The following is a 27,854-nucleotide window of genomic DNA, read 5'->3' as shown; positions in this document are numbered from 1 at the left end:
ACGCCCCACCAAGAGGTTCAGGTTGTTTAAATGGACGTGTTAGTCGGACTGAGTTTAGTTCAGGGACACCGCTGAGAGAAAACCAGTTTCGTCTTCACTGAGATGTTTGAGTGTTGCTGTGAGACCGGTGAGACCACCATCTTTGTACTGCTTTTTCACTTGTGTGTGTGGGTGTGAGAGAAACACGCAGCGGGCAGGTCGACTGTACTTCAGTTTATTTCTTCTGTACATACATGAACATCTGTACAAAATCACACTTTCATACCATGTGATGCTCAACCTCATTAAACATCTGTACACGATGACAGGAAGCAATGTCTCACTGTCACAGCCCGAGTGAACAGCACGCTGTCACATGACCCCACTCCCCCTATCAGTCACTGCTGGAGGGAAAAACAAACAGCTGTTTGTGCTAAAGATTTGGTTCGGCGGCGGATTCAAAAACATTTTTTCAGCCCTCACAAAAAACAAAAATATGACTTAAAGACTGAGTGCAGGAAAGTTTGGTTCAGCCTGGAAACTGAAGATTTCACTCCAGCAGCGAACGACTGATAGGGGGCGGGGCTATACTAACACTGGAATGGTCTCCGATTCTGACTGACAGCTGGATCTGTGGAGGACACACCCACACGGCAGCAGGAAGAAGTGCACGAGAGATGACGAACGAAACCGGCCCACGAGAACAAACAAAGACAAGAAAGTGTGAAGGTGTGGCCTCGGTGGGGGCACGGCCATGTCCAATAGTTACAAAACAGACAGAACCGCCCACCTCCACGGATGAGGCCTTTTTTCTTTTGTTCCTCATGTTTCAAACCGTTAAACAAAAACACACGAACGGCGAGGTGGACGCGTCACAGCGCAGGAAATGTTTGGCCAATGAGACGTTTCAATACTTAAACTGAAAAACACCCAGAAACTGCTCGAGGTGCTAAATTCATACAACTGACTTCATGTCAGCCACGCCAAACAGGAAGCTGAAAACGAGCCAATCACATCGTTCCAAATCTGCTTTTACTACGAGCATCAAAACTTACACTAATTAAGTTTAGCTGTGGAGAATAAAGGATGGATCATGTGACCTCAGCAGCCAATAAGGCTACGACTCCACTGACAGAAAAATCAAACTAAAAAAAAAAAGATTTATAAAGCAGCAAAACATGTAATAAAACAAAAAAAGTCAAAAAAATGTGAAAATTAGATTTAAAAAAGTTACAAATTTAAAACTAAAATGTGAAAAAAAAAAACCCAACTCAAAATGAAGTTGTTCTTTTACATGATGACGGTGTCGTGGCCTTCCTCACGTTAACCTTTCCTCCTGTGTCCTCTTTAAGGGCCCTCCCATCTGGCACCAGTGCTGTCAATCAATAACTGATCAATAATCAGAAGCATTTGACCTTTAACCCGAGGAGCTGCTAGCTAACGCTTGAGGCGAGTTGCCCTCAGCCGGACTAAAACACAGATACACAGTGTGTGTGTGTGTGTGGGGGGGGGGGGTCCTGATAGGATGTTTACATTCACTGTGTCTTCCACATCATCATCATCATCGGCCAGCTTCAGTCTGCCGGACGTACAGACTAGCAGTCGATTGGCAGAGCTAGGCTTCAGGGGTGGAGCTGTGGAATGAAGCCGCTGTTGGAGAACCAAGCGGGTCAGTGAACACATCAGCGCTGTGTTCAGGTGCAACGGGACAGAAGTGAAGGAGCTGCAGCAGCACTGCGAAGCACAGCCCACTCTGTGTCTGCTTCTCGTTTCCACGGAAACACTGGGTCAAAAATCCACCCTTTTGAGGAAAGGGCTCTACAGACAAAACTCCGCCTTGTCACGGTTCATGCTTTTATTCTGAAATGTCAGAAAGCTGTAGCTGATGCCTTTTTGTTGAACTGTGAAGACGATACAGCTGCTTTTATTCTGAAAAATAGAAAATGAAAAGCATTTAGTTTGAAGTGTACAGATGCTACAGCTAATGCTCTTATTCTGAAAGACGTCCAGGCGTTTTCAGTCCTGTTTTTATTTTGCAGATAAAATTTTAGTTGATCGTTTCGGCCGACTTTTATTTGTTAGTGCGTTTGCCATCATCGCTGTTCTGCTGTCCTGAACCTGCGAAGATTCTGATCACTTCCTGTAAAAATAAGGAACCAGCTGACTTGCTGCTGGCTCGCTGGATAAAGCATTCAAAGACGTTTGTAAAAGTAATGGTGAGGCGCGTGGGCAAAAAGCAGATGCAGAGACAGCAGCTGCAGATCACGCGGCGTGGCTTCCTGCGGCAGGACGGGCTGTCAGCGATGCGTTGGTTTGCCCGACGTAGGTTCAGAACAAGCAGCAGCAGGAGTTAAAGCGTGGGTGGAGGCGTGGGAGTGTTAGTGCAACATGAAGCTGATGTCCAATCACGGCGGACCGCTGACACAGTTTAAACAGCAGGTGAACGGACGGAGCTTCTACAGTGTCCTACGTGTGGTCGGCCACCGGGGGCAGAGCTGAGCCGTTCTTTTTTTTTTTTTTTTTTTGGTTTTTTTTGCGTGAACGCGGTGGCGTCAGCTTCGCCTTAGTCTGACCCGGGACCAGGCTCTCCACGACGGCATCAACTTCCTCCCCAGAGAGACGGATGCAAGGGGACGGAGTTGGGATTAGGAGGGGCCGCCTCCTCCGGTCAGAGAGCCTCCTGATTGGCCGTCAGGTACTCTTCAGCTCGCTTGTGAGCCTCCAGAGCTTTGATGGTGTAGACGTCCTGCGGCAGCTCCGACTTCCTCCTCATCAGGACCTTATCCTTCTTTAGATCCTTCAGACCCTGCACACACACACACACACGCACGCACACACACACACACACACACACACACGCAAACAAACACGCACACACACGCGCACACACACACACACACACAAACAAACACGCGCACACACACACAAAGATTCAGTGATTAAAAATATTCCACACACTCTCTGAAACTGAACCAATATTAATCTTGGTCGACGTTAATTTAGAAATTACTAATTTTGTTTTTGTATTTTTGAAGATTTCAAAATAAAAGTCAAGTAAATTTAAATGTGTTCCAAAATAAAAACAAATGTACCAATAAAAATATTCTCTGGGGTTTAAATGTTTTTCTTTTTATATTTAAAGTAAAATGTCAGACAAGAGAAAAAAAATTCTAAAAATGATTTTTTACATTATTTTGTACAGATTCAAACATTAAAATGTAAAATTACAGGAAATCTTTAACAATAAGTTTCATAATATTCATATTCATGTAATTTTTAAATTAACAATACTTATTGATGTAATTATAACCAGTGTTGGGACTAACGCGTTATTAAGTAACGCGTTACAGTAACTACGTTATTATTGTGGTAACGAGCACGGTAACTAGTTATTATGCCAAAACCAGGAACGCGTTACTCGTTACTGGGATTTAGATAGGCTCGTTACTTCGTGTGGTGGATATCACGGAGCTTCCACAGACTCAGTAACATTAGCAAGTGGTGGAGGCCAGCAGGTGGATGAAGGAAAAGGGAGGCAAGAGGAGAGACCCGAAGCGAGTTTATTTTCTTGCTGACATTTTCGTACTGCGTGCTAGCTAGCATGACGGAGTTTCTATACAGCTGTGTGGGTGCTATGTTACTGATGTTGAACTTTATTTTGTTCATAAGATTAATTATTAGAGTTGCCAACCGTCCCGTAAAAAACAGAATCGTCTCGTATTCAGAGAAAATATTACGCGTTTCGTACTGAGGTGAAAAGGAACACAGTTTGTCCCGGACTTCAGCTACAATGAAAAAGACACAAAGCTGAAGCTGCACAGCTGCCTCTTCTTCTCTCATTCTCTCCTGTTTCTACTTCAATCATGAAACTGATCAATGATCAGCTGATCGGCTTTTCTCTCTTGTTTATTTATCGCCCACTTTGCGCCAGAAAGAGGAAACCAGCGGATAAACAACAGCAGCACGTTTAAGCTTGATCAGCTGTTGTTAGAATTTATTTAATATTAATTTCTAGTATCAGCTGATGTTTGCTGGAGCCACAGCTGTAAAGCTGCTGGTCATGATATCGGTTTGGTTATCTGGTGAGAGGGAAACATGCAGATGAAACCAGGAGATGTCCTTACTGAATCATCAGAGCTGAACAGGTGATGGAGAAACAGGTTTACCTTTTAGGTGACATGGATGAGTTGAAGGGAAGTTATGAGCTGTTTCTGAGAGACAAATAACACCAGGATCCTTTTCTATGTAGCTGACAGCTGGTAACTGTGCAGGGGCGGGTCTAGCAAAGTGTTGCCAGGGGGCCAGGTAGGGCATTAACAGGGAAAGGTGGGCACAAAGAAGTACTTTCTTATTCTCATTTAAAATGTCTCGCTTTTAATAAATAATTATCTGAGTCTTACAACAAACGATTGATAGATTGATACATATATATACCATCAGAACAGTGCACATCACTGTCACAACAGTGTTTATTTTCATTCAAAGGCTTTATGATTTTTCCTATAATGGTGGGCCGGTCTCTAGTCAAAATGCTCAGGACGATTTTTTTGTCCCAGTCCAGCTCTGTATGCAGCTCATCTGCAGTCTGGTGTTACCTACATCTTCCTATTCAGAAGGCAGAATTTCCAAGTTCTGAGTACAATCAAAAGCACCACGACTGCAGTTTTTGTGTTGGATGTAAAAAGCAGGCTAGAATCATGGCGGCGGTCAACGACGGTCCAGGCGTGGGATTTCTCTCGTGGAAATGTGCACATTATTTTTTCCTTTCTATTGGTAGGTGGCACAGTGCACTTGTGGCAAGTAAGCAAGCTAGAAGACTGGCAATCTGGCTGGGTATCCAGTTACAGAAGCAACACATTAACAAGAGAATTCTGAGTAAAACCAAAGTTACTTTCCCTAGTAACTACTTACTTTGAAAGTAACGAGTAACTTGAAGTAACTGAGTTACTTTTGATGGAAGTAACTAGTAATGTAACTAAGTTACTAATTTAAAGTAACTTACCCAACACTGATTATAACTAATAATTATTAATGACTTTGATGTCAAAGAGTTTGGAATCAAACTGTTGTCACATCAAACACGAAGCCACGGAGAAAATGTCACGCCAGAATATTAAAGCATTTTGTCTGCGAGGATGTGAGTGAGATCACTCTGTGTCTTTGTGTGTGCGTGCTACCTGCGATGCCTCGCTCTCCACAGTCTTCTTCAGCAGCTGAATGTCTTCGGCTGTTGGCGTCTCTGTCTCCATCGAGTACACGGCGACGTTGCTGTTACTATACACCATGTACTGCACACGCACACACACACACACACACACACACACATACACACACACACACGTGTTACAGGGCGCCCTGAGCCTCATGGATCGTCACATACATACATTAATTAGACACTGGGAGCTGACCTCTTCTTGTGGGTGGAGTCCTGGGCGTAGGGGGTGGAGCTTACTGCTCTGTAAGTAAAGAGAGACACATAATGTTAATGGGGGAGGAATCCTGATGACCTCTGACCCACATTTCATCTAGAGACCCGGGGACAGAGCTGAATAATCTGCAGATCGATCAAACAGAAATCGTCCACAGAGTGAAATCAGTGGGCAGTTATCTTGATCAATACTGTGATCAGGTTTAAAGAGGACATGAAACACTACAGTGAACAGCCACTTCCTGCTACAGACACACAGTATGTCCTGGTTTAACATGAACTCACTGCTGCAGCACAAAGTGCTCCCCTCACACTGATGGGTAGTTTCCTCCCAGGTATCGTCCTGTCACTATTTAGCTAACCAACCAACCAATCACATGACGTCACACTGACAGACGATGGCTTCGGTTTTAAAACATTAGCAGTTGTTTCTTAAAGCCAGCGTCCCTGTCACATCTGCAGGGCTCAGTGTGCAGCGTTTCACGTCCCCGTGCGTGCTGTACCTGAGGGTTCTGCCGAGCCAGCTCCTCGATCTTGTGCCAAACCTCCTCCCGCTCCTTCAGCTTGTACTTCTCCCTGCAGGAGACGCACACAGTGAGAAAGAGGAGCAGAGGAAGAGGAGCCGAAAGCTGTGTGAATCCCAGAGTCGTACTTTTGTTTCTCGGCCTTGTACTGCTGCGTGCAGTCGTCAAACAGCTTCTGGTTCATCTCCATGAAGAGCTTCAGGGCGTTGTAGATTAGGCCATGGATCGTCCTGAGGAGGATAGAGGAGGAGGAAGATCAGTGTGGAAACAACAGGACAGTGTGAGCCGCAGCGAGAACAAACAGGAACCAAGACTGTTTGTTTTCATTTGTTTATGTTTTATTCATGTGTAACGTCTGTGACGGAGGCGGGACTGTGATGGTCTCACCGTCACACTGAACTCTGTGGGCGGGGTCAGAGGGAGTGTTTTGGTCAGTTCCTGTTTTAAATGAAAGGCTCGCTGCACCATTGAAATGTGCTCGATTGATGATTTCTAAACTTATTTTTACGACTGTATGAGAAAACCATCAGGAGTCACACACACTCCTGTGATGTCACTCCTGACGACCCTGCAGGACATCATTGATCTCACAGGACAGAAAACGAGCGCGGGCACCTCAAGCAGCTTCCTGCGCTCACGCCCTCACGCTGATCCTCCAAAGTTCAACTCTCATTGGCTGACTCACTCTCTGCAGGCTCAGTATTGATCTGCACACTCGTTACGTCAGCGCTCCTGCTGTCTTTGTCAGGACACCGCTGACTGGCTAACAAAGATGTGGGCAGAGCTGATCAGTGGTTTGTGTGTGTGTGTGTGTGTGTGTGTGTTACTTGTTCCAGTGGCTCTTGGAGTTCTTGTAGAGTGCAGGGAACATGATAGGAAGGATCTTGGCGGCGTTGTCACTGATCAGACTCATGATGTACTCGTTGTTCCAGTAATACAGCGCTCTCTCTGCCACCTGCACACACACACACACCTGTGTAGTTAAGCGGAGCTGCAGTAACTGGGAGCTCTGGTCTGATCTGGACTCGGATTAGAAGCCCGCTGTGTAGTCCTGCTGTGATGTCACACATTTTTACAAAAGCTGACATTCAGAGGAAATGACATGTTCACGTTTACATGGATCATCACAAACACGACTGAACACCTTTTCGACCAATCACATTCATTCCCTCTAATCTGATCCCACGTGTCCATCATCAGGCTGCGGGGACAGGAAGCTGTCATGTTTCACAGAAACAAACAGCAGCACTGAGCGTGCTCAGACACAACATCGTTCACTGGATCCGACTTCCCACTGAAGGCTGTGCTCTCCGTGCCCGGTTCAGACCCAGCATCCCAGCGTTACTGAGCACTTTATCCACCGCACATCTCAGAGTCACTGGTAAAGCCAACATGCATGTGTTTGGACTGCGGAGGAAGCCGCACAGACAGGAAGAGCCACAACCACAAGCAGCCTTGCTGCTGCGAGGCTAACCACTGCGCCACCACGCCGACATGCTTCCACCCTCAGTGAGCTGGAATTAGAGAGCCCAGGCGCACAACTGGCACCATGGCAAACAGCTAACAGAAGCCCTGGTCCAGGTTCTGGTTTCTGGTACCTGGAAGTGCGGGCTGGAGACACACTTGGCGAGCTGTCTGAAGAGCGGCTCCTGGACTTTGACGAACTCGGACGGCTCGATGACGTCCAGAATCTCCTCCAGCTCGTTCAGGAACATCACCTCCTTCGGACTGTGAGTCTTTGGCCAGAACTTCAGCAGACCCATGATCACCTGGAGGGGTCAAAGGTCAGCGTGTTACAAAAGTTTAGTTACAGCGATCATAACTGCAGCTCTCCAAGCATGACGATTCAGTCGCTGAGCTTCAATGTGATGAAGAGCGGCTCTGACTAAACTAAGTGTAAATGGCGCCCGGCGTGCAGGACACCTGCAGCCAGGAATCGAACCGCCAACCTTTTGATTAGTAGCTGGCCTGCTCCGCCCATAATTATGACATCATCAGATCAGCAGGGCCGAATCGTGCCACATGGATAAAGTTTGTTTGCTTGTTTTCTGGGTTAAATCTGCTCTGCCTCCTCAGCCTTTAACTTTGATGTCTGATTGGCTGATCAAACGTGCACATGGTGTCCACATGCACAATTTTTTAAGTGTTTGTGACATTTCTGCGTCAGCGTGAGTTTATGCCGACAATCTGAACTTCCTGTTTCGGCAGGCTTGGACTCCATAGCGACCGGTGAGGCCGGTACAGAGTTGAACACCCTGCCGGGCTGAAGGCGCTCTGAGGTGTTTCGGTGCGCGCTTCAGTGCATGACCATGTATTTTTTTATCATGTGGGTATTTCTGTGCGTGTGGTGCTGCAGAAACCCAGGGTTGTCATGGAAACAGGCTCAGCAGGGCGGTACTCACAGGTTCGGTCAGGCCGCTGTCCTTCTCCAGGAACTGGACCACGCAGTAGGCCAGCTGAGGACAAACAGACAGACGCAGTCAGCACAGACACACGGACGCTACAGACGAACTGACGGACAGGGCGACCTCTGACCTGTGGGTGGTACACGCTTAGAGACTTCACTTTGTGCAGAGGCAGCAGAACCCGGATCAGGAACATCTTGTGTTCTTCTTTGAGAGGCAGCGCGAAGCCGTTAATGATGCTGAGACACACAGAGGGGGGGGTCACTGAGGTCAGAGGTCACAGGGTGTGTGTGTGTGTGTGTGTGTGTGCGTGTGTGTGTGTGTTACCTGCCCAGGATCTCCAGCAGCTCAGCGATCCCGTTGTGATGTTCCGTCTCATAGATGAACCTGCAGGTGGAGCACGTCATTTAAAACAACAGAGCTGACTAACACAACACTCAACATTAAAATAAAATCAGAAAATCCAATCGTCTGTGAGGATGTCAAATACCAATGTTTTTTTAATAAAGACTTAAATGTGTGCAGGTGTGGAAAGGTAGCTTTTTCCATAGATCTGCTGTTACTGCCGCAAAAGCTCCGTCACCTCCATTAGGTGAGCTCAGAGCTCTCACAGGTGCCAGTCTGTTAAAAAGTAGCAATACAATCATAAAATCAATTCTAAGGTGAACACAGAGAAGATGAAGGAGTGATGTGTTCATGCATGCATGTTCTTTTTTTTTTTCTTTTTTTTTTTTTTTTGCCTGTCCCGTTTGGCTCTTTTGCCATCAGAATTATTGTCTAAAGGTGAAGAAAGATGCCCAACGGATTTACTTTACCAAATGGACCATCCCAGCCTTGCCGTAATGGTCTATTTGATTCACCTTTTATTGTTTATTTTATTTTCACTTGCTGAATACGGGACAGACTTGACTGGTGGAAAGAAAGGAGAGAAAGAAACAGGAAAGAAAAACAGCGGGGAAGAGGGACGGGGAAAAAGGGCAACAAACAAAAACCAACAGAATAAGCAGACAAAAAATAAATATATTAATCACCTGGATCATCACAATGATCTATGGGAATATGACAGTAAATACTAAATATTGAACATTATTGTGCAGCACGTAAGATCGACAGCGCACAGTGTGCTTTGAGGTAGGAGCCAAAAAGGGTGTAGTTTGTGTGTGTGAGCACCCGTGTGTACACCTGTGAGCATGAGCGCGCTTGTTTTTAAAAGGTTCCTTCATGTAATGATCTGCTAGAGGGTGTGGGGGGGGGCACTGCCCCGACCTCCAGGGCATGAAGCAGGTATGGAGGAGATCAAAACTCCAGACATCCAGAGGCCCTCAGAACACAAGAGACCAAGGAAGACCAACAGAGGGGCAGCCGCGCCACTATCCAGGAAAGAGCTGAGGAGAGTCCCAGATGAGGGGTCACTCAGCAGCCGCGGAGCAGAAGCCAGGGGGGGTTGCAGTGACGTGCCCGTGAGCTCCGCCGGCAGCCAGCTGTGCCAGAGTGACCGAGCCCCAGGCCGAGAGGCCGAGGGCACCCCGCCCCCGAAGGGGCCCGAGCGAGCCCCAGGCTCCAGGCCCCGACAAACAGCCACCAGGAGTGAGCCGGTGTGTATCTGGACGCCCATCCCCGGACACAAAGAACCACCAACGCACTGATGTCTGAGGGCGTCCGCCACTGGCAGGGGAGTGGTGGGGGGAGATAGGCCTCCATACCTTGGAGGGCCTGAGATGTCCCCAGAGAGGTGGCGTCTGATACCCAACCTGACATATAGACACAGACATACAGGCACACACAGATACAAACATCCATTCCCACCCTCATGCTCTCATAAGCAATTATTCCACACTCATCCAACATGGAGACAGACATAAAGAGACGCTGTACACACAATCACACTCCCCAAGCGTACTCTAAGAACCGGGTCTGGGTACCCTTGCCCCTGGAGGGGGAAACTGCACCCAGACCCAGGTGGTGTTACCCTTTTCCCTGCGGTGGGGAGAAGCAGACCGCCCCGACTCGGCAGCAGCAGGGAGGCCCCACATTCCAGACCCCAATCGGATGGCCAACTCCTCCTCCCAGCCCCCCCGCTCCAGCAGGCCGCAGAGAACGGGGGTGTAGGAAGACTCCAAACCTTCCTCCACCCGCACATATGTAGTGTTGATGCATGTGTGTTCTAAGGTGCATTTAAAACCCAGGAGGGCATGGAGCTACCTGCCAGAGCAGCAGGTAAGCGCATAGCCCCTCCTGATAGCCCTCAATGTCTACGTGTATTTAAAATTGAGAGGTGGGCAACGACGCCAGGGGTGAGGTTGTACACCCTGATGGTAATTTGGAGTCCGTGTTGCGTGCCCACCTCCAAGGTCCTATATGTATGTGTTATGAGAGTGTGAGTAATGTGAATGTCTAAGTTGTGGGATAAAATTGAGGCAGAGGCAGCCAGAAGGGGACAGAGGGGGGGGGGAATGCCTCCTCTCCACCCTGGTGACACACCCCTACCCCAAGGCCCTGCATGTGTGGGTGATTGTGGTGGAGTGGGAAGAGGGAGGCAGCTGGAGATGGGGAGGGAAGGAAGGGAGGGGCGAGTGACCCCTCCCTGGGGCCAGCTCCCCCGCTGACCCCAGTAGGCACCCCCATACTCTGCAACCCGCCAGGGAAAGGGGGCCCAGGCCCATCCGGACCGGGGCCCAGTGCAGCAGCGCCGCCCGGCCCCACAGAGCCCGGGACAGCCCACCCAACCCCACCACAGAGAAAACTGCACCCACCCCATCATCCACTCATCTTCCAGACTACACAAGACAATAGACGCCCAGGCTGAGATCTTCCTCCACCTCTCCTGTATCTCCCCCTCCTGCAGAGAGTTCCTGAAGAGAGGAAAGCTCCTGCAAGATGTGACAACCTCCCCCACCAGTTGAAGAGCCCCCCAGGTGGCTCGATGCACTGGCGGCACCCTGCGCCAGGGCTGGGCCCCATACACCCACCCGCCCACAACCCCGGCAACACACCAACCAGGACCCAAGCCCCCGAGGCCCGGCCAGGGGCCCAGCCCAGAGACGGAGCGCCCCCAGAACCTCATGCCCGTCCCGGACACACCCAGTGGCAGCCAGGCTACCAGGTCAGTAACCCACGTCTGTCAGCACAGACCCTCCCCTAGCCCTGCTGCACGCAGCCATGAGGAAACCGTCACCTAAGAGCCAACAGAGCCCTTAATTGGCCATGACCGCTACCCCGGGTTGAGCCCCCCAAGGAAGATGCTCCTGGGGAACCCCCCGACACCCTAAGCCTGTCCCTACCCCCACACCCATCACAACAGTGAAGGTGGGACCAAACTATGACCCCCCACACCCACTAGGTGATGGAGCTGATCAAAGGTGCCCAGAGCAATTGATCTGATGTGTTGGCAGAGGCTGTATCAAGACTAATGTAATCTAATAGATAATTTCTATATTGGTTAGAATTAAGATTATTTTTATTTTTCCAGTTCATGAGGACTGTTTTCTTGGCAATGCATAGGGCAGTGAAAACCATATGGGCGATATTCCTTTCTGTAGTGACTAGAGCTGGGCGATATGACCCAAAATTCATATCTCGATATTTTTTTTAAAGCCATAAAGTAAGAACAAAAAGAGAGTTCTTAGTCAAAGCTGTGTCCCAGATGTCACACAGGCACTTTTATTAACATACAGCATAGATGTACATGAAAAAAACTACTCAAAAATAAATTATGAGTATTTATTAAATAATGATGCTCTATAAATAAAAGAAAACTATGTTGTTTTGTGCATAACAAAGAGCTCACAATTGTGCAGTCAAAATGTAAACTAACAGACGCTGAGCATAATAACATAGACAGATTTCACAGCTGCTCTGTTCCCAACTTCTACTGCGTGACTGACAGCCTGGAGTTTGAAATCCGCTTCGTAACCATGTCTCTGAACAGGAGCCATTTATGGTCCTTATACACACACAGTACGGTAATATTACGTTGAAGCACAGTACGTATCACTCCGCGAGGCTCCTCGGTAGCTGTAATGCTCCGACAATCCATCAAGCGGTGCAGCTCCGTAGCTTAGCAAAGTCGAACTAAAACATTTTTTGACAGATTGCTGAGCGCTGTGTATCACATAAAATCAGTTCGCGGTCATCAAGCACAACCAGAATTCATACAAAAGGCGCGCAGTCAACTTTTGAGAAAATGAAAGGATTTCAGGCCGTGCATGGCGTTAGCGTGGCTAGCTCGTTAGCGTGGTTAGCTCGTTTTCACGTTGACGCCGTCCAGCTCCACACACGGGGCGATGCGCAGTAACTCATTAACGGAGATTTGCCGTGTCCATCTTGTCGCTGCCTGCAGGTGAAGCGATGGGGGAGGAGGGGGAGTTGTGTTCAGTGAAGGAGAGGCGAGGTCGAGTAACGTTGCGTAAAGACAAAAGTGGACGAAAGAGAGGCAAACTTGCGGCTCCGCAACTATAATTATAACGTAACATAGACTATATCGATATAAAGGATATTGTCACATCTTATATCTCGTATAAAAATATATCGATATTTTTAAAAAACTCGATATATCGCCCAGCTCTAGTAGTGACATTATCTAAGCTACCCAACAAACACACTAAAGGGGAAGTTGGAATGTTACATTTCAGACACGTCGATAAGTCTTCACATATCTCACGCCAAAACTTCTGAACTGGTGGACAGAACCAAAGAGCGTGGATATAATTGTCCGGTGAATTGGTTTGGCAGTGTGAGCAGTTGTTGGTAGACGTAAAGCCCATCTTGAACATCCGATGACCTGTATAGTGCACTCTATGTAGTATTTTGTATTGAATTAATTGAAGACTGGGATTTCTAATTAAATGAAAGGTTTTTAAGCAAATCTGAGACCAGAAGTTTTGGTCTAAGCTGATCGATAAATCCACTTCCCATTTTGCAATAGGAAGTGATATTGATTCATCTGTTTTAGAAAGCATTCTGTATATTTTGGACAGTAATTTGGGGGTTTTAAGAGTAAGAAATTGAACCACACTTGGTGGTGTTTGTAATTCAACTTGACCCGGTTTAAATTTCTTTTTTACTATGGATTTAATTTGTTGATACTCTAAAAATCTTTTCTTGTTGATCCCATATTGTGTAACTAGTCTGTCAAATGAAATAAATTCTGTTCCTTCTAGTATATGTTCTAAATATTTGATTCCTTTACCACTCCAATCTGAAAAGTTTATCATATTATTGTTTTGTAATATGTCAGGGTTGTTCCAGATAGGTGTACGTTTGCGTGGGATTAATGAAGACTCCGTCAATTTTAGAAACTCCCACCATGCTGTCAGAGAAGAGCTGATGTTGACGCTTTTGAAGCATTCATGTCGTTGGATGTTTGAGCTGATAAATGGTAGATCTGAAATCTCTAGATTATTGCAAAGTGCTTGTTCTACATCTAGCCAAGGTTCATCTAAGAGGGTATGTTTTAGCCATCCTGAGATAAACTGAAGCCTGTTGGCTAAGAAGTAGTGCTGAAAGTTAGGTAGTTCTAATCCTCCTTTATCCTTGGTCTTTTGTAGTGTTTTTAAGCTTATACGTGGGGGTTTGTCTTTCAAAAGGAATTTGGACATAGATGAATCTAGAGATCTGAACCAATCTTGTGGCGGTTTAGTTGGGATCATTGAGAACAAATAATTTATTTTTGGTAAGACCATCATTTTTATAGCGGCAACCCTTCCCATGAGTGATATGGGTAGACATTTCCATCTAGCCAGATCACCTTCTACTTTCTTTAAAAGTGGGATATGGTTTAATTTAGTTAGATCTGCAAGCTTTCCAACAACGTTCTGTAAAAAACTGGTGCTGGAATCGTCCAGAATTCTTTGTAGAATTCTGCAGGAAAGCCGTCTGGACCTGGAGCCTTATTATTGGGCATGCTTATCAGGGCTTCCTGGAGTTCACCTGGTGTCAGTGGCGAATCCAGTGCCATTGCTTGAGTGTCTAATAATTTTGGGAGAGTTATGTTGTCTAAAAACTGATCAATTCCCTTTTTAGATGGGTTTATTTGTGGTGAATACAACGTTTTATAGAAATCCCTGAAAATGTTGTTTATTTGTTTCGGTTCATATATTGTGTTCCCAGATGAATCTTGAACAGCACATATAGTTGTTTTTTATTTATTTATTTTTAGCTGGTTTGCTAGAAATTGACTGGATTTATTACCATGTTCATAATTTTGTAAGCGTAGTCTTTGTACTAAGAATTTTGTTTTTTTTATCAATTATCTCATTTAATTCTAGTTTTGTTTTGCGTATTTTGTTCAGTGTTTCCTGATCTTGGTGGGACGCGTAGGCTTCTTCTAGTGATTTGATGGTTTTTTTCTAATTCCTAAATATTTTTGTTTTCTTTTTTCTTTTTATGTGATGAGAAAGAAATTATTTTACCTCTCATCACAGCTTTCCCTGCTTCCCATAGAACAGAAGCTGATGTTCCGGGAGTGTCATTAAAGTCTAAATATGAAGTCCACTCTTTTTTAAAATATTTAATAAAGTCTTCATCTTTAAGCAGTGATGTATTAAATCTCCAGTTTTTACTTGGCATAACGTTCTTCTTATGTATTAGTGCTAAAGATACAGGAGCATGATCGCTGACAGCTATAGGGTGAATCTCATTGTCTGAGATGTCACTCAGCAGTGAGCTGCTGACCAACAAATAATCCAGACGAGAGTAGGAGTGATGAACATGTGAGAAGAAAGCATATTCCTTACTGTTGGGGTGAAGGGAGCGCCATGCATCGCAAAGACCAAAGTCACTCATATACTGTTTGATTATATTTGTGGACTGCCAATTACGCTGAGTTCCTGCTGTATTGAGCCTATGCATTTCTTCATTTAGTCCAAGGTTGAGGTCACCTCCAAGAACAAGTGTGCCATCTAAGTGTTCAGAGAGTGCACTGAAAAAACCGTGAAAGAATGAGGGATCATCAACATTTGGACCATATACACTTAAAATACTTAGCTTTTTATCAAGTATAGATAGTTTAATGATTAAGAATCTGCCCTCTGGATCTATAACTGTATCGAGTACTGTGAATTTAATTTTTTTATGGATTAAAATTGCTACTCCCCTTTGTCTAGAATTATAACAGGCTGAGAACACATTAGGAAACTCAGGTGTTTTAAGTTCATTCGAACCTCTAAGAGGTCTGTGGGTCTCTTGTAAAAGGACAACATCTGCCTGTAGTTTTTTGAGTTGGTTAAATATTTTTAACCTCTTTTCTCTGGAGCCAGCTCCATTTACATTCCATGTAACGAATCTTAGTGCACCCATAGATGCCTGTGTATAACTAGGGGTGTACGCTGTGTGTGTCGCTTAGACAGGTGGAGAGAGTACATCACTTGTTCATAAATAAAGAGAAGGAGAGAGAGAAAGAATATGTGGCGAGATGCTCCCTGAGTCTGACTATGTGTGTGCATATTTACTAATATGAGTGTGCTTGGCTTAAGTGTGTGTATCCTGTAGGTCTGTGTGCGCTGTCTGACTGATGTAAATGTGCTGCCGTTGAGCGCATGACTGTGCGTGATCGTGCTGTGCGTATGTGTCGAAATAAAGGATGTTGTTTGTGGATGAGTGTGGAAGCAGGTGATCGAAGCAGTGAAAGAAAGAAAAAAGAAAGAAAGAAACCAAGGACAAGTGTGAGCAGCATAAAAACAAGAGGGGGAAAAGTGAGAAAAAAAATGAGAAGAAAAAAACCCGGAAACATTCCAATCAAACCATTGACGGAGAGTGACGGTGTTAATTCTGCTATGATATCACACTTAAGATGCGATTTGATATTAGTAAGTTAAACAGATGTTAATGGAAGTTAGTGTGAGTGGATGGGGAAAGGGTGTAGCGGATTCTTATCTGGTGTGAAGTTAATACAGCCACGGAGTGATGTCGGGGTCACGGTGGACATGCATGCATGTTCGATACCTGTGAAGCCCAGCACGATAAGGCTTCAGCTTGGCTCTGATGAAACCAGCCCAGCAACACAACCGTAAGGAGCCAAATGACTCGAGTGTCAGAAGACTCGCTTAAGAGGTCAAACTTAAAGCCTGTGACGTCGGTCTTTCTGTCATTAAGATTTAACAAACGTATCCTCATCCAGGGCTTAATTGCTAAGACAGTTTAGCTCGGGCTCCTGTGGATCTCTGCTGTTCAGCCGAATGGGCACACACACACATCAGCAAAGAGGTAATATACACAGTGAAAGAAGAAGTGGGCCCAGAATGGACCCTGAGGTACTCCAAAAGTGAGAGGTGCTGTTGTAGAAGAACAGTCTCCCACAAGTACAGAGAAACCTCTGCTGGTGAGGCATGAACCTCGTCAGAAGTGGCTTTGATTGGAGCTTGGTGTTCTAGACGAGGCAGAAGGACGTCAAAGGCAGCAGACGAGTCTAGAAGCACGAAAACTGCCAGAGTCAACGTCTGAAAGCAGATCATTAAGAAGCAAAGAGCAGTCTATGTGATCTAGAACCTGACTCAAACTCTACCACACATTATATAAACTTAGAAACAACTGTGTCTGTGACAGAGATGGTCATTTAGATATAGGTCTGTAATTAGAAAGAACAGCTTCTTTTCATAAGACACTGCACAACAGCGTGTTTATAGGCAGCTGCAACACAACCAAGTGCAAAAGAACTGTTTATCAGAGCTAGAATAGTTGGTCCCAGTCAAAGGTCACTTTAAAAAGGCGAGGTCTCAAAGATAGCTTTGTTGGGATGAGGTACAGATGGGCCTGCTTCTGCCTGAGGTGACAACAGTCCAGGACAGACCACAGCCCGACCAGCATCACAGCAGGGATTAGCCACTGAATTAGAAACGTTAAAAAGAAACTGAGGCCTGTGACTGTTATTAGAAACAATATCTGAGAAGTAAACAGACTGCTGACAAACAGTCACAGAGATTTCTAACAAGACCTGGAGCTTGTCCTTTTCCACTTTCTCTCAGCACGTCTTAGAGCGCTGGTCGACTCACCAACAAGGCCTGACAGGACGGTTTAGTCCATTTGGTTATAAAAGGGGCAAAAAATACAGCCAATACAGCAGTGCAGGGAAATACGGTCCTCGGTAGTCAAGCTTGCGTGGAAGTCCAAAAGTCATAGTTTTTAAAAGCAGTGAGAAAATCTGCAACACTTGAAGGACTATGTGCACACGTCTCACAGAGGACGCTAGCTTTATTGCAGAGCTGGGGCTGAAAACAGGAAACAGTCTGATATACCCGTGTCACATCCAGACAACAGCAGACCCAACTCCAACCTGCCGCAGCTTGAAAGATCTGCCGAGACCTGACAACAGTGAGAACTGGATGTAAATATGGAAGCTAGTCCGGTGCAGAGGTCTGCAGGGACCTAAAAAACGAACAGCCGGGTGAAAGAAGTTCGGAAAAAGGAGCAGACTCACCAGCATGAAGCCACGTCGCAGTTAAACACAGAAAGTCCAAGTCCGGGACGGAAAAAAAAGTCCCTGAGAAGGAAAGTTTTGTTAGCTAGTGATCTAGTATTCAACAGAGCCATTTGGATCGTTGCACGCTGAGGCCGCGTCCCGTTCCAGCGGGACCACCTCCACAGTCCCACATCCCCCACCATGTGTGGGATGCTCCATGATGGCCGGTGAAGCAATTGGCCTGAATTCCACAGATACCCCAACAGTTTCCAAGTGTCGAAAACCATCACCCCAAGGGCGACGATCAGAGGTTTCAGGTGAGTTCTGACCCGCACTGGCACACCTCCCCGCTCCTCCTCTGGCATCTTCTGGGGAGAGAACGCTGGGTAACCAGCGTAATTTCCACGTACATACGGCTGCTTTGACTGGTAAATTGTTGGATTATCTTGGTCACTGTCAAACTGGGATTTAGACGTGTTTGGTGATCATAGGTGGTTACAGCATCTGAACCAAAAACAGGACGACTGCACAGTACACAGAGCAGCTGCAGCTCACTTTGCTCTAATCTCTACTCCGAGGATCACATTCAACCAAACAGCCCAAAGCTCGGTCCTCCAGCTGTGTCTGCAGTGTCTGTATATCACAAACACAAAATACCAGAACCTGGGATAAAATTTTTAACCTCAGTGACAGCCGTGCTACTTTGGCTCCGGCTCACAGGAAAAACCCCGTAATGTATGAAAGTGTGGACTTAGTGCAGCCAAATTTCCCAGAATGCATTTCGTCCAAAACTCAAACGCAGCAATGGCGGAGTAGAGCGGCTAAAAGGTTTGAAACATGACTGTTTCTGTGACACAAAAAAACCCTTTAAGATATTTTCAGGCGAGAATGTAGCTGTGTAACCTTCAAATATCTGGGAAACATTTTGCCCGGGAACAAAAACAGATGTTAATACGTGGAGATCCTGAAGGCGGCTCCAACAATGATCAGATTATATTTTAAACATTTGTTCAGTTCTCTTCCAAACCCCAGCAGCTGTCTGTTGTAAGTTTGAGTGTTTACTAAAATAAAAGCGTTCTAACATCTCACCTGTTTGTTTTTATTCAGGCATACATGTGTACTATGTTTATTAAGAGAAGCTTGTGATTCTGTCATGTAGTGATTGAGTTTAACTGTATGAGGCTTATTAGACATTATGAAACAGATGATACGCAAAAGTGAATTTTGCCAAAGGACTTTAAAAAAGTATCTTTTTTTTCTTAAAGAAATCTACTACATCACGTGGAATTGTTTTATGTCATCTGTCATTTTGTATTGCAAATATTGTAGAACAATCGCACTGTGTTCTCTGGAAGTCTTGACTCCCGTGTGACATTACGAAGTACGGACCTGCGTACTTCAGTACTGACAAACAGCCCGTGGTTCTGTCTGAATCTGTGGATTCTGACCTGTAGAAGATGTTGTTGATCTGGCGTCGGATGTAGGCGCGGAGGCCAAGGAACTTGCCGTAGATCCGGTGCAGGATGGTCTTCAGGAAGTCTCTCTCTCGGGGATCCTCGCTGTCAAACAGCTCCAGCAGCTTCAACACAATTCAACGAGTCAGAGGCCCACAGGTCACACCTGAACTCTGACACCAACACTAACAGCTGACTTCTTACCAACAGTACAAACTTTTGGTCGATGTATTTTTTGGCGATGTTCGGCTGGAAGTCCGGAGATTCCAGGAAGCGAAGGAAGAACTCATACACAAGCTGTGAACACACACACACACACAGACACACACACACACACACAGACACACACACACACACACACACACACAGACACACACGTTGGGTTTTGGACAAAAAACAGGTCATGTTCTGACAGGTGGAGCTTTGACAAAGACCAGGATGTTCAGCCTCACAGCAGGAATAAACATGATCACAGCTGTTGTAAAAACTGATCATTTCACCATTCATAATTTTTGGATGGCGACACAGGGGGCTGTAGCTCCTTAGCCATCTGTGAAGGTTCTCAGTCATCCAGGTCATCGTAGTCTAAGGAGCTTAGGAAACAAAGCATCTGGACTTCTTTAAGTTTCATCCGAGAAGCTTCTTCAGTTCTACGGTCTACAGTGGCGAGTTGCAGGTTAAAGTCCCGTGTCATAAGCCCCGGCCTCTGTTCAAAGATGGACATAGATGCTTCTTTCACTCCTCTTTCAAACCATCTGTCTTCTCTGTCCACCATGCGGACATTGGTGTCCTCAGAGTGACCGTGTGTGAACTGTTTGGCGTCTCCAGTGTAGAGGCCTGAGCACTCCTCTCTGCACAGCTGTGTTGTTGAGTGTGTGTCTGTGGTACACTAGGACATCGTGCTGGGAGAAGACTGAGTGTCTCTGACAAACCTGAACTCCTGTTTGTCCTTCTGATTCTCCCTCGTTGGTGTCTGACCTTCGTTTCTGTGCAGCTTCGCTGATTACCACATTTTAAGAGCCTCCTATACATCTGTAAGAATGAAAGGACACTCCCATATGGCTTAAACCTGCGACTCTCCACCAGTCGTTGTTAGAGCTGAAGAAGCTTCTTGGATGAAATCTGTTCAAGAAACTTGAAGACGTCCAGACACTTTTCTTTCCAGCTCCTCAGATTAGCTGCTAGCTGTTTGCTATCTTCATCTGAACTGGACCTGTGGACCGTGTTTATGCATTTTTAATGATATTATCTGACCAAGTGTTTCACTCATAGCCTGCTCAGATGTAACTCTCACTCTGTGCTCTCATTGGTCGGCGTTGAAGCTGGAACACTCTGCAGTGTCACTGATTGTGTTTATGGCCTGCTCACTGCTTCCTGTGTGGATGAGCTTAAGAAATCAGAGCAGCGTCCAGAGAGGAATTGATGTTTACCAAGCTCATGTCTGTGGTTCCCTCTCCTTCTTCGGTGCCATGTGATGCCTGGCTCTAGTTTTCTGAGGTTTCTGAGTGTCTGCTGATGGTTCTAGTTTTTAGCATTAGCTCATAAACGCTACAAACACTGCATCCTTTACCAGACAGGAAGTACCTGCAGGTGAGGCCACGCCGCCTCCAACGTGGGCTCGTCCTCCTCAGGGTCAAACTCGGCTCCGGTCGGGTTGGAGGACGGAGGAAGAGTGCGGAACACGTTGACTGAAAACTGAACAAAGTAAAAATAAAAGTTATTTTAATTAAAGAGTAACAAACCAGAAGTAGTTCTTCTGTGGTGGAGACCATCCTCTCACCATGATGACGGCCTCGGGGTAGATGGACTCGGTCACCACTTCACTGTTGTGCGTGATGTACTCCACCATCTCGTTAAGCCCCGCCCTTTTCACCTCCTTGTACTTGAGGTCGCTGAGGGGGTCACTGATGAAGTCAAAGAGGACGCAGCACTGACGCAGCTTCTGCACGAATAGATCCTCTCGCTCTATCGGTGGTGCGTCTGAGAGGGGAGGAGTCAGAAACAACCATACAACACGATGGTGGTGACATCATCAGTGATCTCACCAAATGTGATGAAGGTCCAGCCAATCAGAACCACCGACTGACAAAGCACACGTGCTACCATTGACATGCCTTACAGCCAATCACCTGGTTCTATTTACAGCCAGGGGATTCTACTGTCAGCTGATTCTACTGTCAGCTGATTCTACTGTCAGCTGATTCTACTGCTGCTGATTCTGCTGTCAGCTGATTCTACTGTCAGCTGATTCTACTGTCAGCTGATTCTACTGCTACTGATTCTACTGTCAGCTGATTCTACTGTCAGCTGATTCTAGTGTCAGCTAATTCTAGTGTCAGCTAATTCTAGTGTCAGCTGATTCTACTGTCAGCTGATTCTACTACTACTGATTCTACTGTCAGCTGATTCTACTGCTGCTGTCAGCTGAGACCCCTCCTGCAGCAGGTTTGAGTGATACTACCAGGTTTAATTATGGTTCAAGAGGAGTTTAACTTGGCTTTACATTAGGTTTAAGCTGGATCTTTGTTACCTTTGAGGGCGGGCAGCTTCTGTAACTCTCTATTTTTGGTCAGGCTGAAGCGGGACGAGCTCTGGCGGCGCTCTTTCTTCACCAGCTGAGGACCTCCGGAGTATTTGATCTTGTTGAGTTGGGTGGGAGGTGGCGTGCTGTTACTGGGACGCTTACTGCCGCTCTGCTGCTGGGACTGATAACACACACACACACACACACAGGTTATAAAACAGGTTTCAGAGGAAACAGTGAGCACAGATTTAATTGTCTGTTTGTGTCGCCGATGTTAATGAACAAACACCAGCCATTCAATATCTGACTTGAATCTATTCTTCTTCATGGCATGGAAATTGCCGGAAGTTGATGCTGTTGTGTTAATAACAGAGAAAACCCAACAATCATGTCACCCTCTGTGAGCGAGCGCTTTGGTGCCAGTGGGAAGAAAGAACTCCCTTTTAACAGGAAGAAACCTCCAGGCTCAGGGAGGGGCGGGGCCATCTGAGAAACTGGTTGGGGTGAGGGGAGGAAGACAAGATAAAGACATGCTGTGGAAGAGAGCCAGAGATTAATAATGACTAATGATTCAGTGCAGAGAGGTCTATTAACACATGGTGAGTGAAGAAGAAACACCCAGTGGAACATGGGAATCCACCACCAGCCTACACCTATAGCAGCATAACTAACTTTAACTTTCTGTGACACAAAATAAACTTTTAAGATATTTTCAGACGAGAAAGTAGCTGTGTAAACTTCAAATATCTGCTCGGTTTATCAAGACATCGCATATTTGCAAAAGTGCTCCAACATTTTCGGAGACGTCTGTTACCCACCACCTCGATAGCTGACCGGGAGGTCAAGGGTCACTAGAGCCGACGAGAACAGCGGACTCCCGGCACATCATTTTCAGACCACCTGCGGTCTTTGGCTACTGAGGTTAAACAAGATATATAATCACTCAGATAACTTAAAAATGTTATTGTTTGGCTTTTTTCAGTATTTTATTTGTTCCTGAGTAAATCAGTTTGGCTGAGATTAAAGTTATAGTTTTCACACAGCTGAATAAACGTCAAACAGAAAACTGATTAAACAGAAGTGTGAGACGGTCGCGAGTTTACGCCAGTGTCCTGTTATATTTTAGATAGCAAGGAGAGGACGGCCGAGTTTATTAAACTACACCGAGACAGCGGTGACGCAGATCTGAAGGCTAGACCGTCCATTTTCACAGTCGTTTACTTCCGGCCTTCTCGGTCTTTGGAGGCCCCAGTCCACGTAGACTGCGAAGGCCAGGTCCTGAGGAGGATGCTGCCCCTGAATTTGAACACAGCTACAGTGTCTGTCTCCTGAATCCAAACTGGCAGCTGGTTCCACAGAAGAGTGGCCTGACAACTGAAGGCAGGCTTTGACTCCACAGAAACTGATGAAGCTGCTGTATTTTAACCCTCTGTCTGTTTCTAGCAGGGATACCTGCAGCCTGCAGGGGGAGGACTCGAGTATATTTACTTTCACCTTTATTACTCTGCATATGTTTGTGAATCACTACAGGCAGAGCTTCAGCTCGACTTTTTAAAGTGGAACCTTTCATATCAGCTCCTCGCTGTCATGTGACCAAATCGGCACTCACCTCATCCAAGTTCTCCGGGGTCACATCCTTCCCGCTGCCGCTGCTGTTCTTCGTGCTGCTTTTGGCAGATTTGGTCGTTTCCTGTTCCCACACAGAGAAAAACATAAATCAGCTGATCTTGTTTTGATTTTTGTGACAACAAACTCACACCAGAGCTGAAGAAAATCAGCTGAGCTGAAACATGAAACCTTTACCGAGCACTGAGGAAGAGGAGGAAGCGCCACAGCCCGGCATTTTTGTTTCTGATCTGCATCAAACATTTGCAGTTATTGAATAAGCTGCTTCAGTCTGTCTGTGTGGGGCGTGATGATGTAACCCGTCAGCTGATCAGGTTAAGGTAACCCAGGTTACCCCCGGCGGGCTGACACTGACACCCAGGTGCTCAGACATCTCCTCACATAAAGAACGACTCCCAGTCTAGGGATACAGATTACCGATCGAACGCTGGTATCGATCAATACTCAGTATGGATCAGTGCAGCACAAACCTGAACTTATGTGAATGTGTGACTGCGTGAAGGCACGTGTGGGAGGGACTTCTGCTCGAGTCCCAACCAATCACAGCCACGTCCTCTTTATTGGACGCTCTGACTGCGTGCGGCACGTTCAGCCGGGATGTTAAAAATAATAAATGCTTTCCTCCAGCCAGCAGTCATGTGACCCATCCCAAAGAAATGCTGGTAGAGCTGGGCGATATAAGATTTTTTCATATCACGATATGTTTTTTTCATTTCAGGCGATAACGATATATATCACGATATAAGCCAAATAACTATATTTGTAAGATTTAAATGTGCCGTTGCTCACAAGTAAAATGTGAAATAATCAGCAGCTTGTTTTAATTAAAATATTTATTTCCCATAATAAGTTCAACAGGGTAGATGTACTTAAGGAACATGAGACTTCAGTTTCAGATAAATAAAGGCAAATATTGCAAACTACACAAAAGGCAGCCGCTAAAGCGTTTAAGTTTCAAAATAGAAAAAACAAAACAGACTAAATTGTCAATTCCACTTAGAAACAAAATATTAATTCTAAAAATAAATCTTAGGTCGTTTTACAGAAGAACAGACAAAATTGACTAACTTTTGTCAATATCAAATAAACTGAGAACTAAAAGGAAATTCTCAATCTCTCCTTGTTGTATAGCTTAGCTTTTCAAACAGTTTTAACAGTTACTTTAGTCTGACAAAAGCCGAATGACGAATCAGCGCTTTCAGTCAGAGATTGAGCATGCACCGCTTTATTGTATTTCCAGACTTGCTTTCGGCACAATTTACAGTGCGCGCTACTCTGTTTTTTGTCAGACTTGAAATAGCCGAAATACCTTCACACTACGGAACTTCTGTGGCCCTTCCGTTCGACAAGCTCTCCGGCATTGGAACCATCATCTGTTTTTTCTTCGGTAACCTTCGCTCACGCTCTCGGTTGATTTTTCTCTAGTCGGCAAACTCATTTCCTTCATTACCCGGGCTGCACGGCTGCAAAAACAAATACACATGTGCGCCTTGGCGCTTGTGCTGTACGTAACAAGTCACGTGACGTGACGCTGCGGCTGTGATTGGTTCGGCTCTGCACTACTTAATTTGGATTGGCTGTTCTTTTTTTTTTTTTCTTTTTTTTTTTTTTTAAGAGGACAAGAGAGATGAGGCCTATCGCAATAGTTTAATTTTTCTATCGAGAAAAAGTTATTTCGCAATACATATCGTTATCGTTTTATCGCCCAGCTCTAAATGCTGGCCAATCAGAGTTTCCGGTGTGTACGCTAAGACTCGATGAACACCGACCAGCGTTTCTCCTCCGAGTGAACCTGAGCAGCAGCACGGGCATCGCACTTTCACAGTTCTTATTTTGACTTTTTGATCCTAATTCAGGTTCCAGGGCGAGTTACTCGTCTCACTGTGCCGTGTTTCGATCTGTTTTTATGACTTTCAGTCTTTTTACGTCTTACTGTATGGAGCGCACGTATCACAGGTCATCAGGGAGGTGGGAACTTTAGCACACTGACAGTGAAATCACAACAGCTCCTCTATATTTTTACTTTAGTTTTCCAACTTCACAAAATCATTCTAGATAGACTTTCACAATAAAGGCTGCGTGAGCTCAAAGCTCCCTCTGCTCTTTGAGGTGTGCTCCCACAGGTGAACCCTCTCACCTGCTGAGCGATCCTTCATTCTCATTCTAACATATTTAACACGCGATCTCAGCCGCGTTTATCACAACAGCCATGTGCGCATCGCCACAGCGTGAGGACGTCTGCAGGCGTGTCACCAGCACACGGGATCAAACCCGAAGACAGGAAATCAGCACCGAGCCAAACCCTTTCAGCTTAAAAGTAGCTGATCTCTGCCAAAGTTTGATTTATTATCATCATCTTTTTAAATGATTTTCCATTTTTTAGTCTTCTAATATTTATTTATTTTTTTAAAAAAGTATTTTTATTTTTCATTAGGTTTTGTGTATTTTAGAGTTTTTATTTGTTTTTATATATTTACATGTTTCTGATTTTGAAGCTGTATATTTATGTTTTGGATGTCAAATTCTGATTTTGATCTTCTATGTTTCCAATTGTTTTATGGGGGTTTTTCCTTATAAATATATTTATATTTTTATACATACACTTTTCTGTTTTCATCTTTTCTTTTTTTTACTTTAAATGTTAATTTTATATGTTTTAGCTTTAATTTTTCTGTTTTTTGTTTTAACTGAATTTACTCATTTTGGGGTCAGATGTTATTTTTGATCTCATTTTGAAACTTTATTAATATTTTTAGGTTTAATTTAAGTCTTGTTTTTTGCTGTATTTTGCAGTTCTCTCATTTTTGCAAAGAATATTTTTTTAAAGATATTTAAATGGAATAAAAATATTTGATCGTTTAAACGCGTTTTAAATACTCGTTGCTGTGTTTGTGTTTTTATTTTATTCTTTAATACTTTTCTCGCTCATGTTTAAAATGTATTAATTTTTTTGTGTGATTTATTGAGCGAGTCGTTTTCATTACATAAATGTGACTTCAAACCTGCTTTTGTAAAATTATTTTCAGTTTAAAGTCGCCGAAAAATACAATTTCGGACATCGGAAACAGCCGATTAATCAATTACTCACAGAGAGAAGATCATCAATAATCAATGACTGTGGCCGTTACTTATCAGCAGTTTTTCTCTTTTGGCTTTCTTGCTGCTCCGTTCAAGTTTACAGACTAAACAAATAATCGATAACAATCAGCAGAACCGAACATAAGTGCTGGGTTATAAACTGATCAGTTATCTGATCATTACGATCAATGATTGATCAGCTCTGAGCGCTGCATCATTAAACAAATCGCTTTAATCCGGTATTTCTCTGGGTGTGTGAGGTGAGCTCAGACTGCGCTGTGAGCCTAGGAATCACAGCATCCAGCGGGACATCTACCGGTCATCCTGTAGTCTCAGTTAACGGCTAACCGCTTCTAGCGCCTCAGACCCTCTCCTTCAGCCGAGCCCTGCATCAATAATTCAGGCACAGTCAGCGACTCTTTCCGGAGCTCCGGCAACAGAGCACGGCTAATCACGGTGGCCAGCTACACGCTAATATCCCTGCTAAGTGTGCGCTCAAACACTCAGCAGGTGTGCGGTTAAACGAAGCGTCTCCGCGGCGGGCGCCGAGCACAGACTCGCGGCTAGCCGTTAGCTTAGCGGTCCTCTGCTAGCTGGGCCCGAGCTAACAGCTAGCAGGTGAGCTAGCCATTAGCTCGGTGAAATAAAACGTCTGAAGTCTCCAGCAGCAGAAAAAACACCCGCCACACCGAATCTCAGTGGAAAAATGCCCCGGGCACGCCAGTGACGCGGATCTTACCTTTTCTTTCTTGGTTTTGTTCGGCATCTTGACCGCGTTGCGGGGCTTTTCCACGGAGATTCCCTGATGTTCCTCCCCGGGACTCAGACGCTGTCACTCGGTCTGTCTCAGCTCCCTGCGACCTTTCCCGAGCCGCCCAATCCGATTGGCTGCCGGCCTGGACGTCTGCCTAGTGATACGTGGAGTGATTTTTCTGATTGGCTGAGTTTGAGTATAACGGCGAGGGTGAGGCTGCAGGAAGGTGAGGAAGAACTGGAGTCTTCCCCAGCAACAAAACACCTTCAACCTGATGATACCGAGCCCCGCGGACCGGAGCGAGCCAGAGAATCGCCAGAACCACCCGAGTCCCCCGCCTGTCCCCGATGCAGCGGCAGCAACATGTTATAATCACACAGACAGGAGCCCGAAGCTCAAAGTTCCAGCTGCACCCACTCACAGAATCAGAACCCAAGAACACATCTCAGCACCTGAAATCATACTTTTGATTCTTCAGCATGAATTTGTTGCAGCAACATGCCTAACCGGGGGAAGACCTCAGGGGAGACCCCGAACCCCCTCTTCTGGTCTGGGAGCGCCTCAAATTCCACAGGTGGACCCAGAGGTGTCGCTGAGGAGAAGATCTGGAGTCCCTGCTCAACCTGCTGCCACCGTCATCAGCGGAGGATGATGGATGATGGATGATGGGTCGATGGATGGAGGCAGC

The 27,854-nt window shown here is 45.6% G+C and overlaps 1 protein-coding gene and 1 long non-coding RNA gene across 2 annotated transcripts; both read right to left on the bottom strand.

The window, feature by feature from the left end:
• Positions 1 to 200: 200 nt before the first annotated feature.
• Positions 201 to 27,854, bottom strand: ppp2r5d (protein phosphatase 2, regulatory subunit B', delta). The gene is made up of 17 exons (XM_013265551.3): positions 27,152 to 27,854; positions 23,318 to 23,398; positions 21,715 to 21,889; positions 20,965 to 21,164; positions 20,769 to 20,879; positions 19,389 to 19,481; positions 19,179 to 19,309; positions 8,664 to 8,723; positions 8,467 to 8,575; positions 8,334 to 8,387; positions 7,530 to 7,700; positions 6,759 to 6,886; positions 6,060 to 6,161; positions 5,911 to 5,983; positions 5,388 to 5,435; positions 5,157 to 5,267; positions 201 to 2,785 (listed from the first exon to the last, which is right to left on the bottom strand). Exons 1-17 carry the CDS (start codon positions 27,176 to 27,178, stop codon positions 2,648 to 2,650), a joined length of 1,812 nt encoding a protein of 603 aa, XP_013121005.1. The 5' UTR covers positions 27,179 to 27,854; the 3' UTR covers positions 201 to 2,647.
• Positions 16,518 to 19,172, bottom strand: LOC112841948 (uncharacterized). The gene is made up of 2 exons (XR_003213447.1): positions 17,749 to 19,172; positions 16,518 to 17,633 (listed from the first exon to the last, which is right to left on the bottom strand). It is a non-coding gene; the product is annotated as an uncharacterized LOC112841948 (long non-coding RNA).

This window comes from Oreochromis niloticus, linkage group LG13 (assembly GCF_001858045.2).
Source record: "Oreochromis niloticus isolate F11D_XX linkage group LG13, O_niloticus_UMD_NMBU, whole genome shotgun sequence".
Classification (NCBI taxonomy): Eukaryota; Metazoa; Chordata; class Actinopteri; order Cichliformes; family Cichlidae; genus Oreochromis; species Oreochromis niloticus.
This window is presented reverse-complemented; position numbering and strand designations above follow the sequence as displayed.

Bases quoted from the DNA above. Each gene is read 5' to 3' on its own strand.
- ppp2r5d (XM_013265551.3), bottom strand. From the start codon at position 27,178: ATGCCGAACAAAACCAAGAAAGAAAAG. The intron at 19,310-19,388 runs GTAAGAAGTCAG...ATTGTGTTGAAG, and splicing joins ACCAAAAGTTTGTACTGTTG to CTGCTGGAGCTGTTTGACAG. The intron at 8,388-8,466 runs GTCAGAGGTCGC...GTTTGTCCTCAG, and splicing joins TAAGCGTGTACCACCCACAG to CTGGCCTACTGCGTGGTCCA.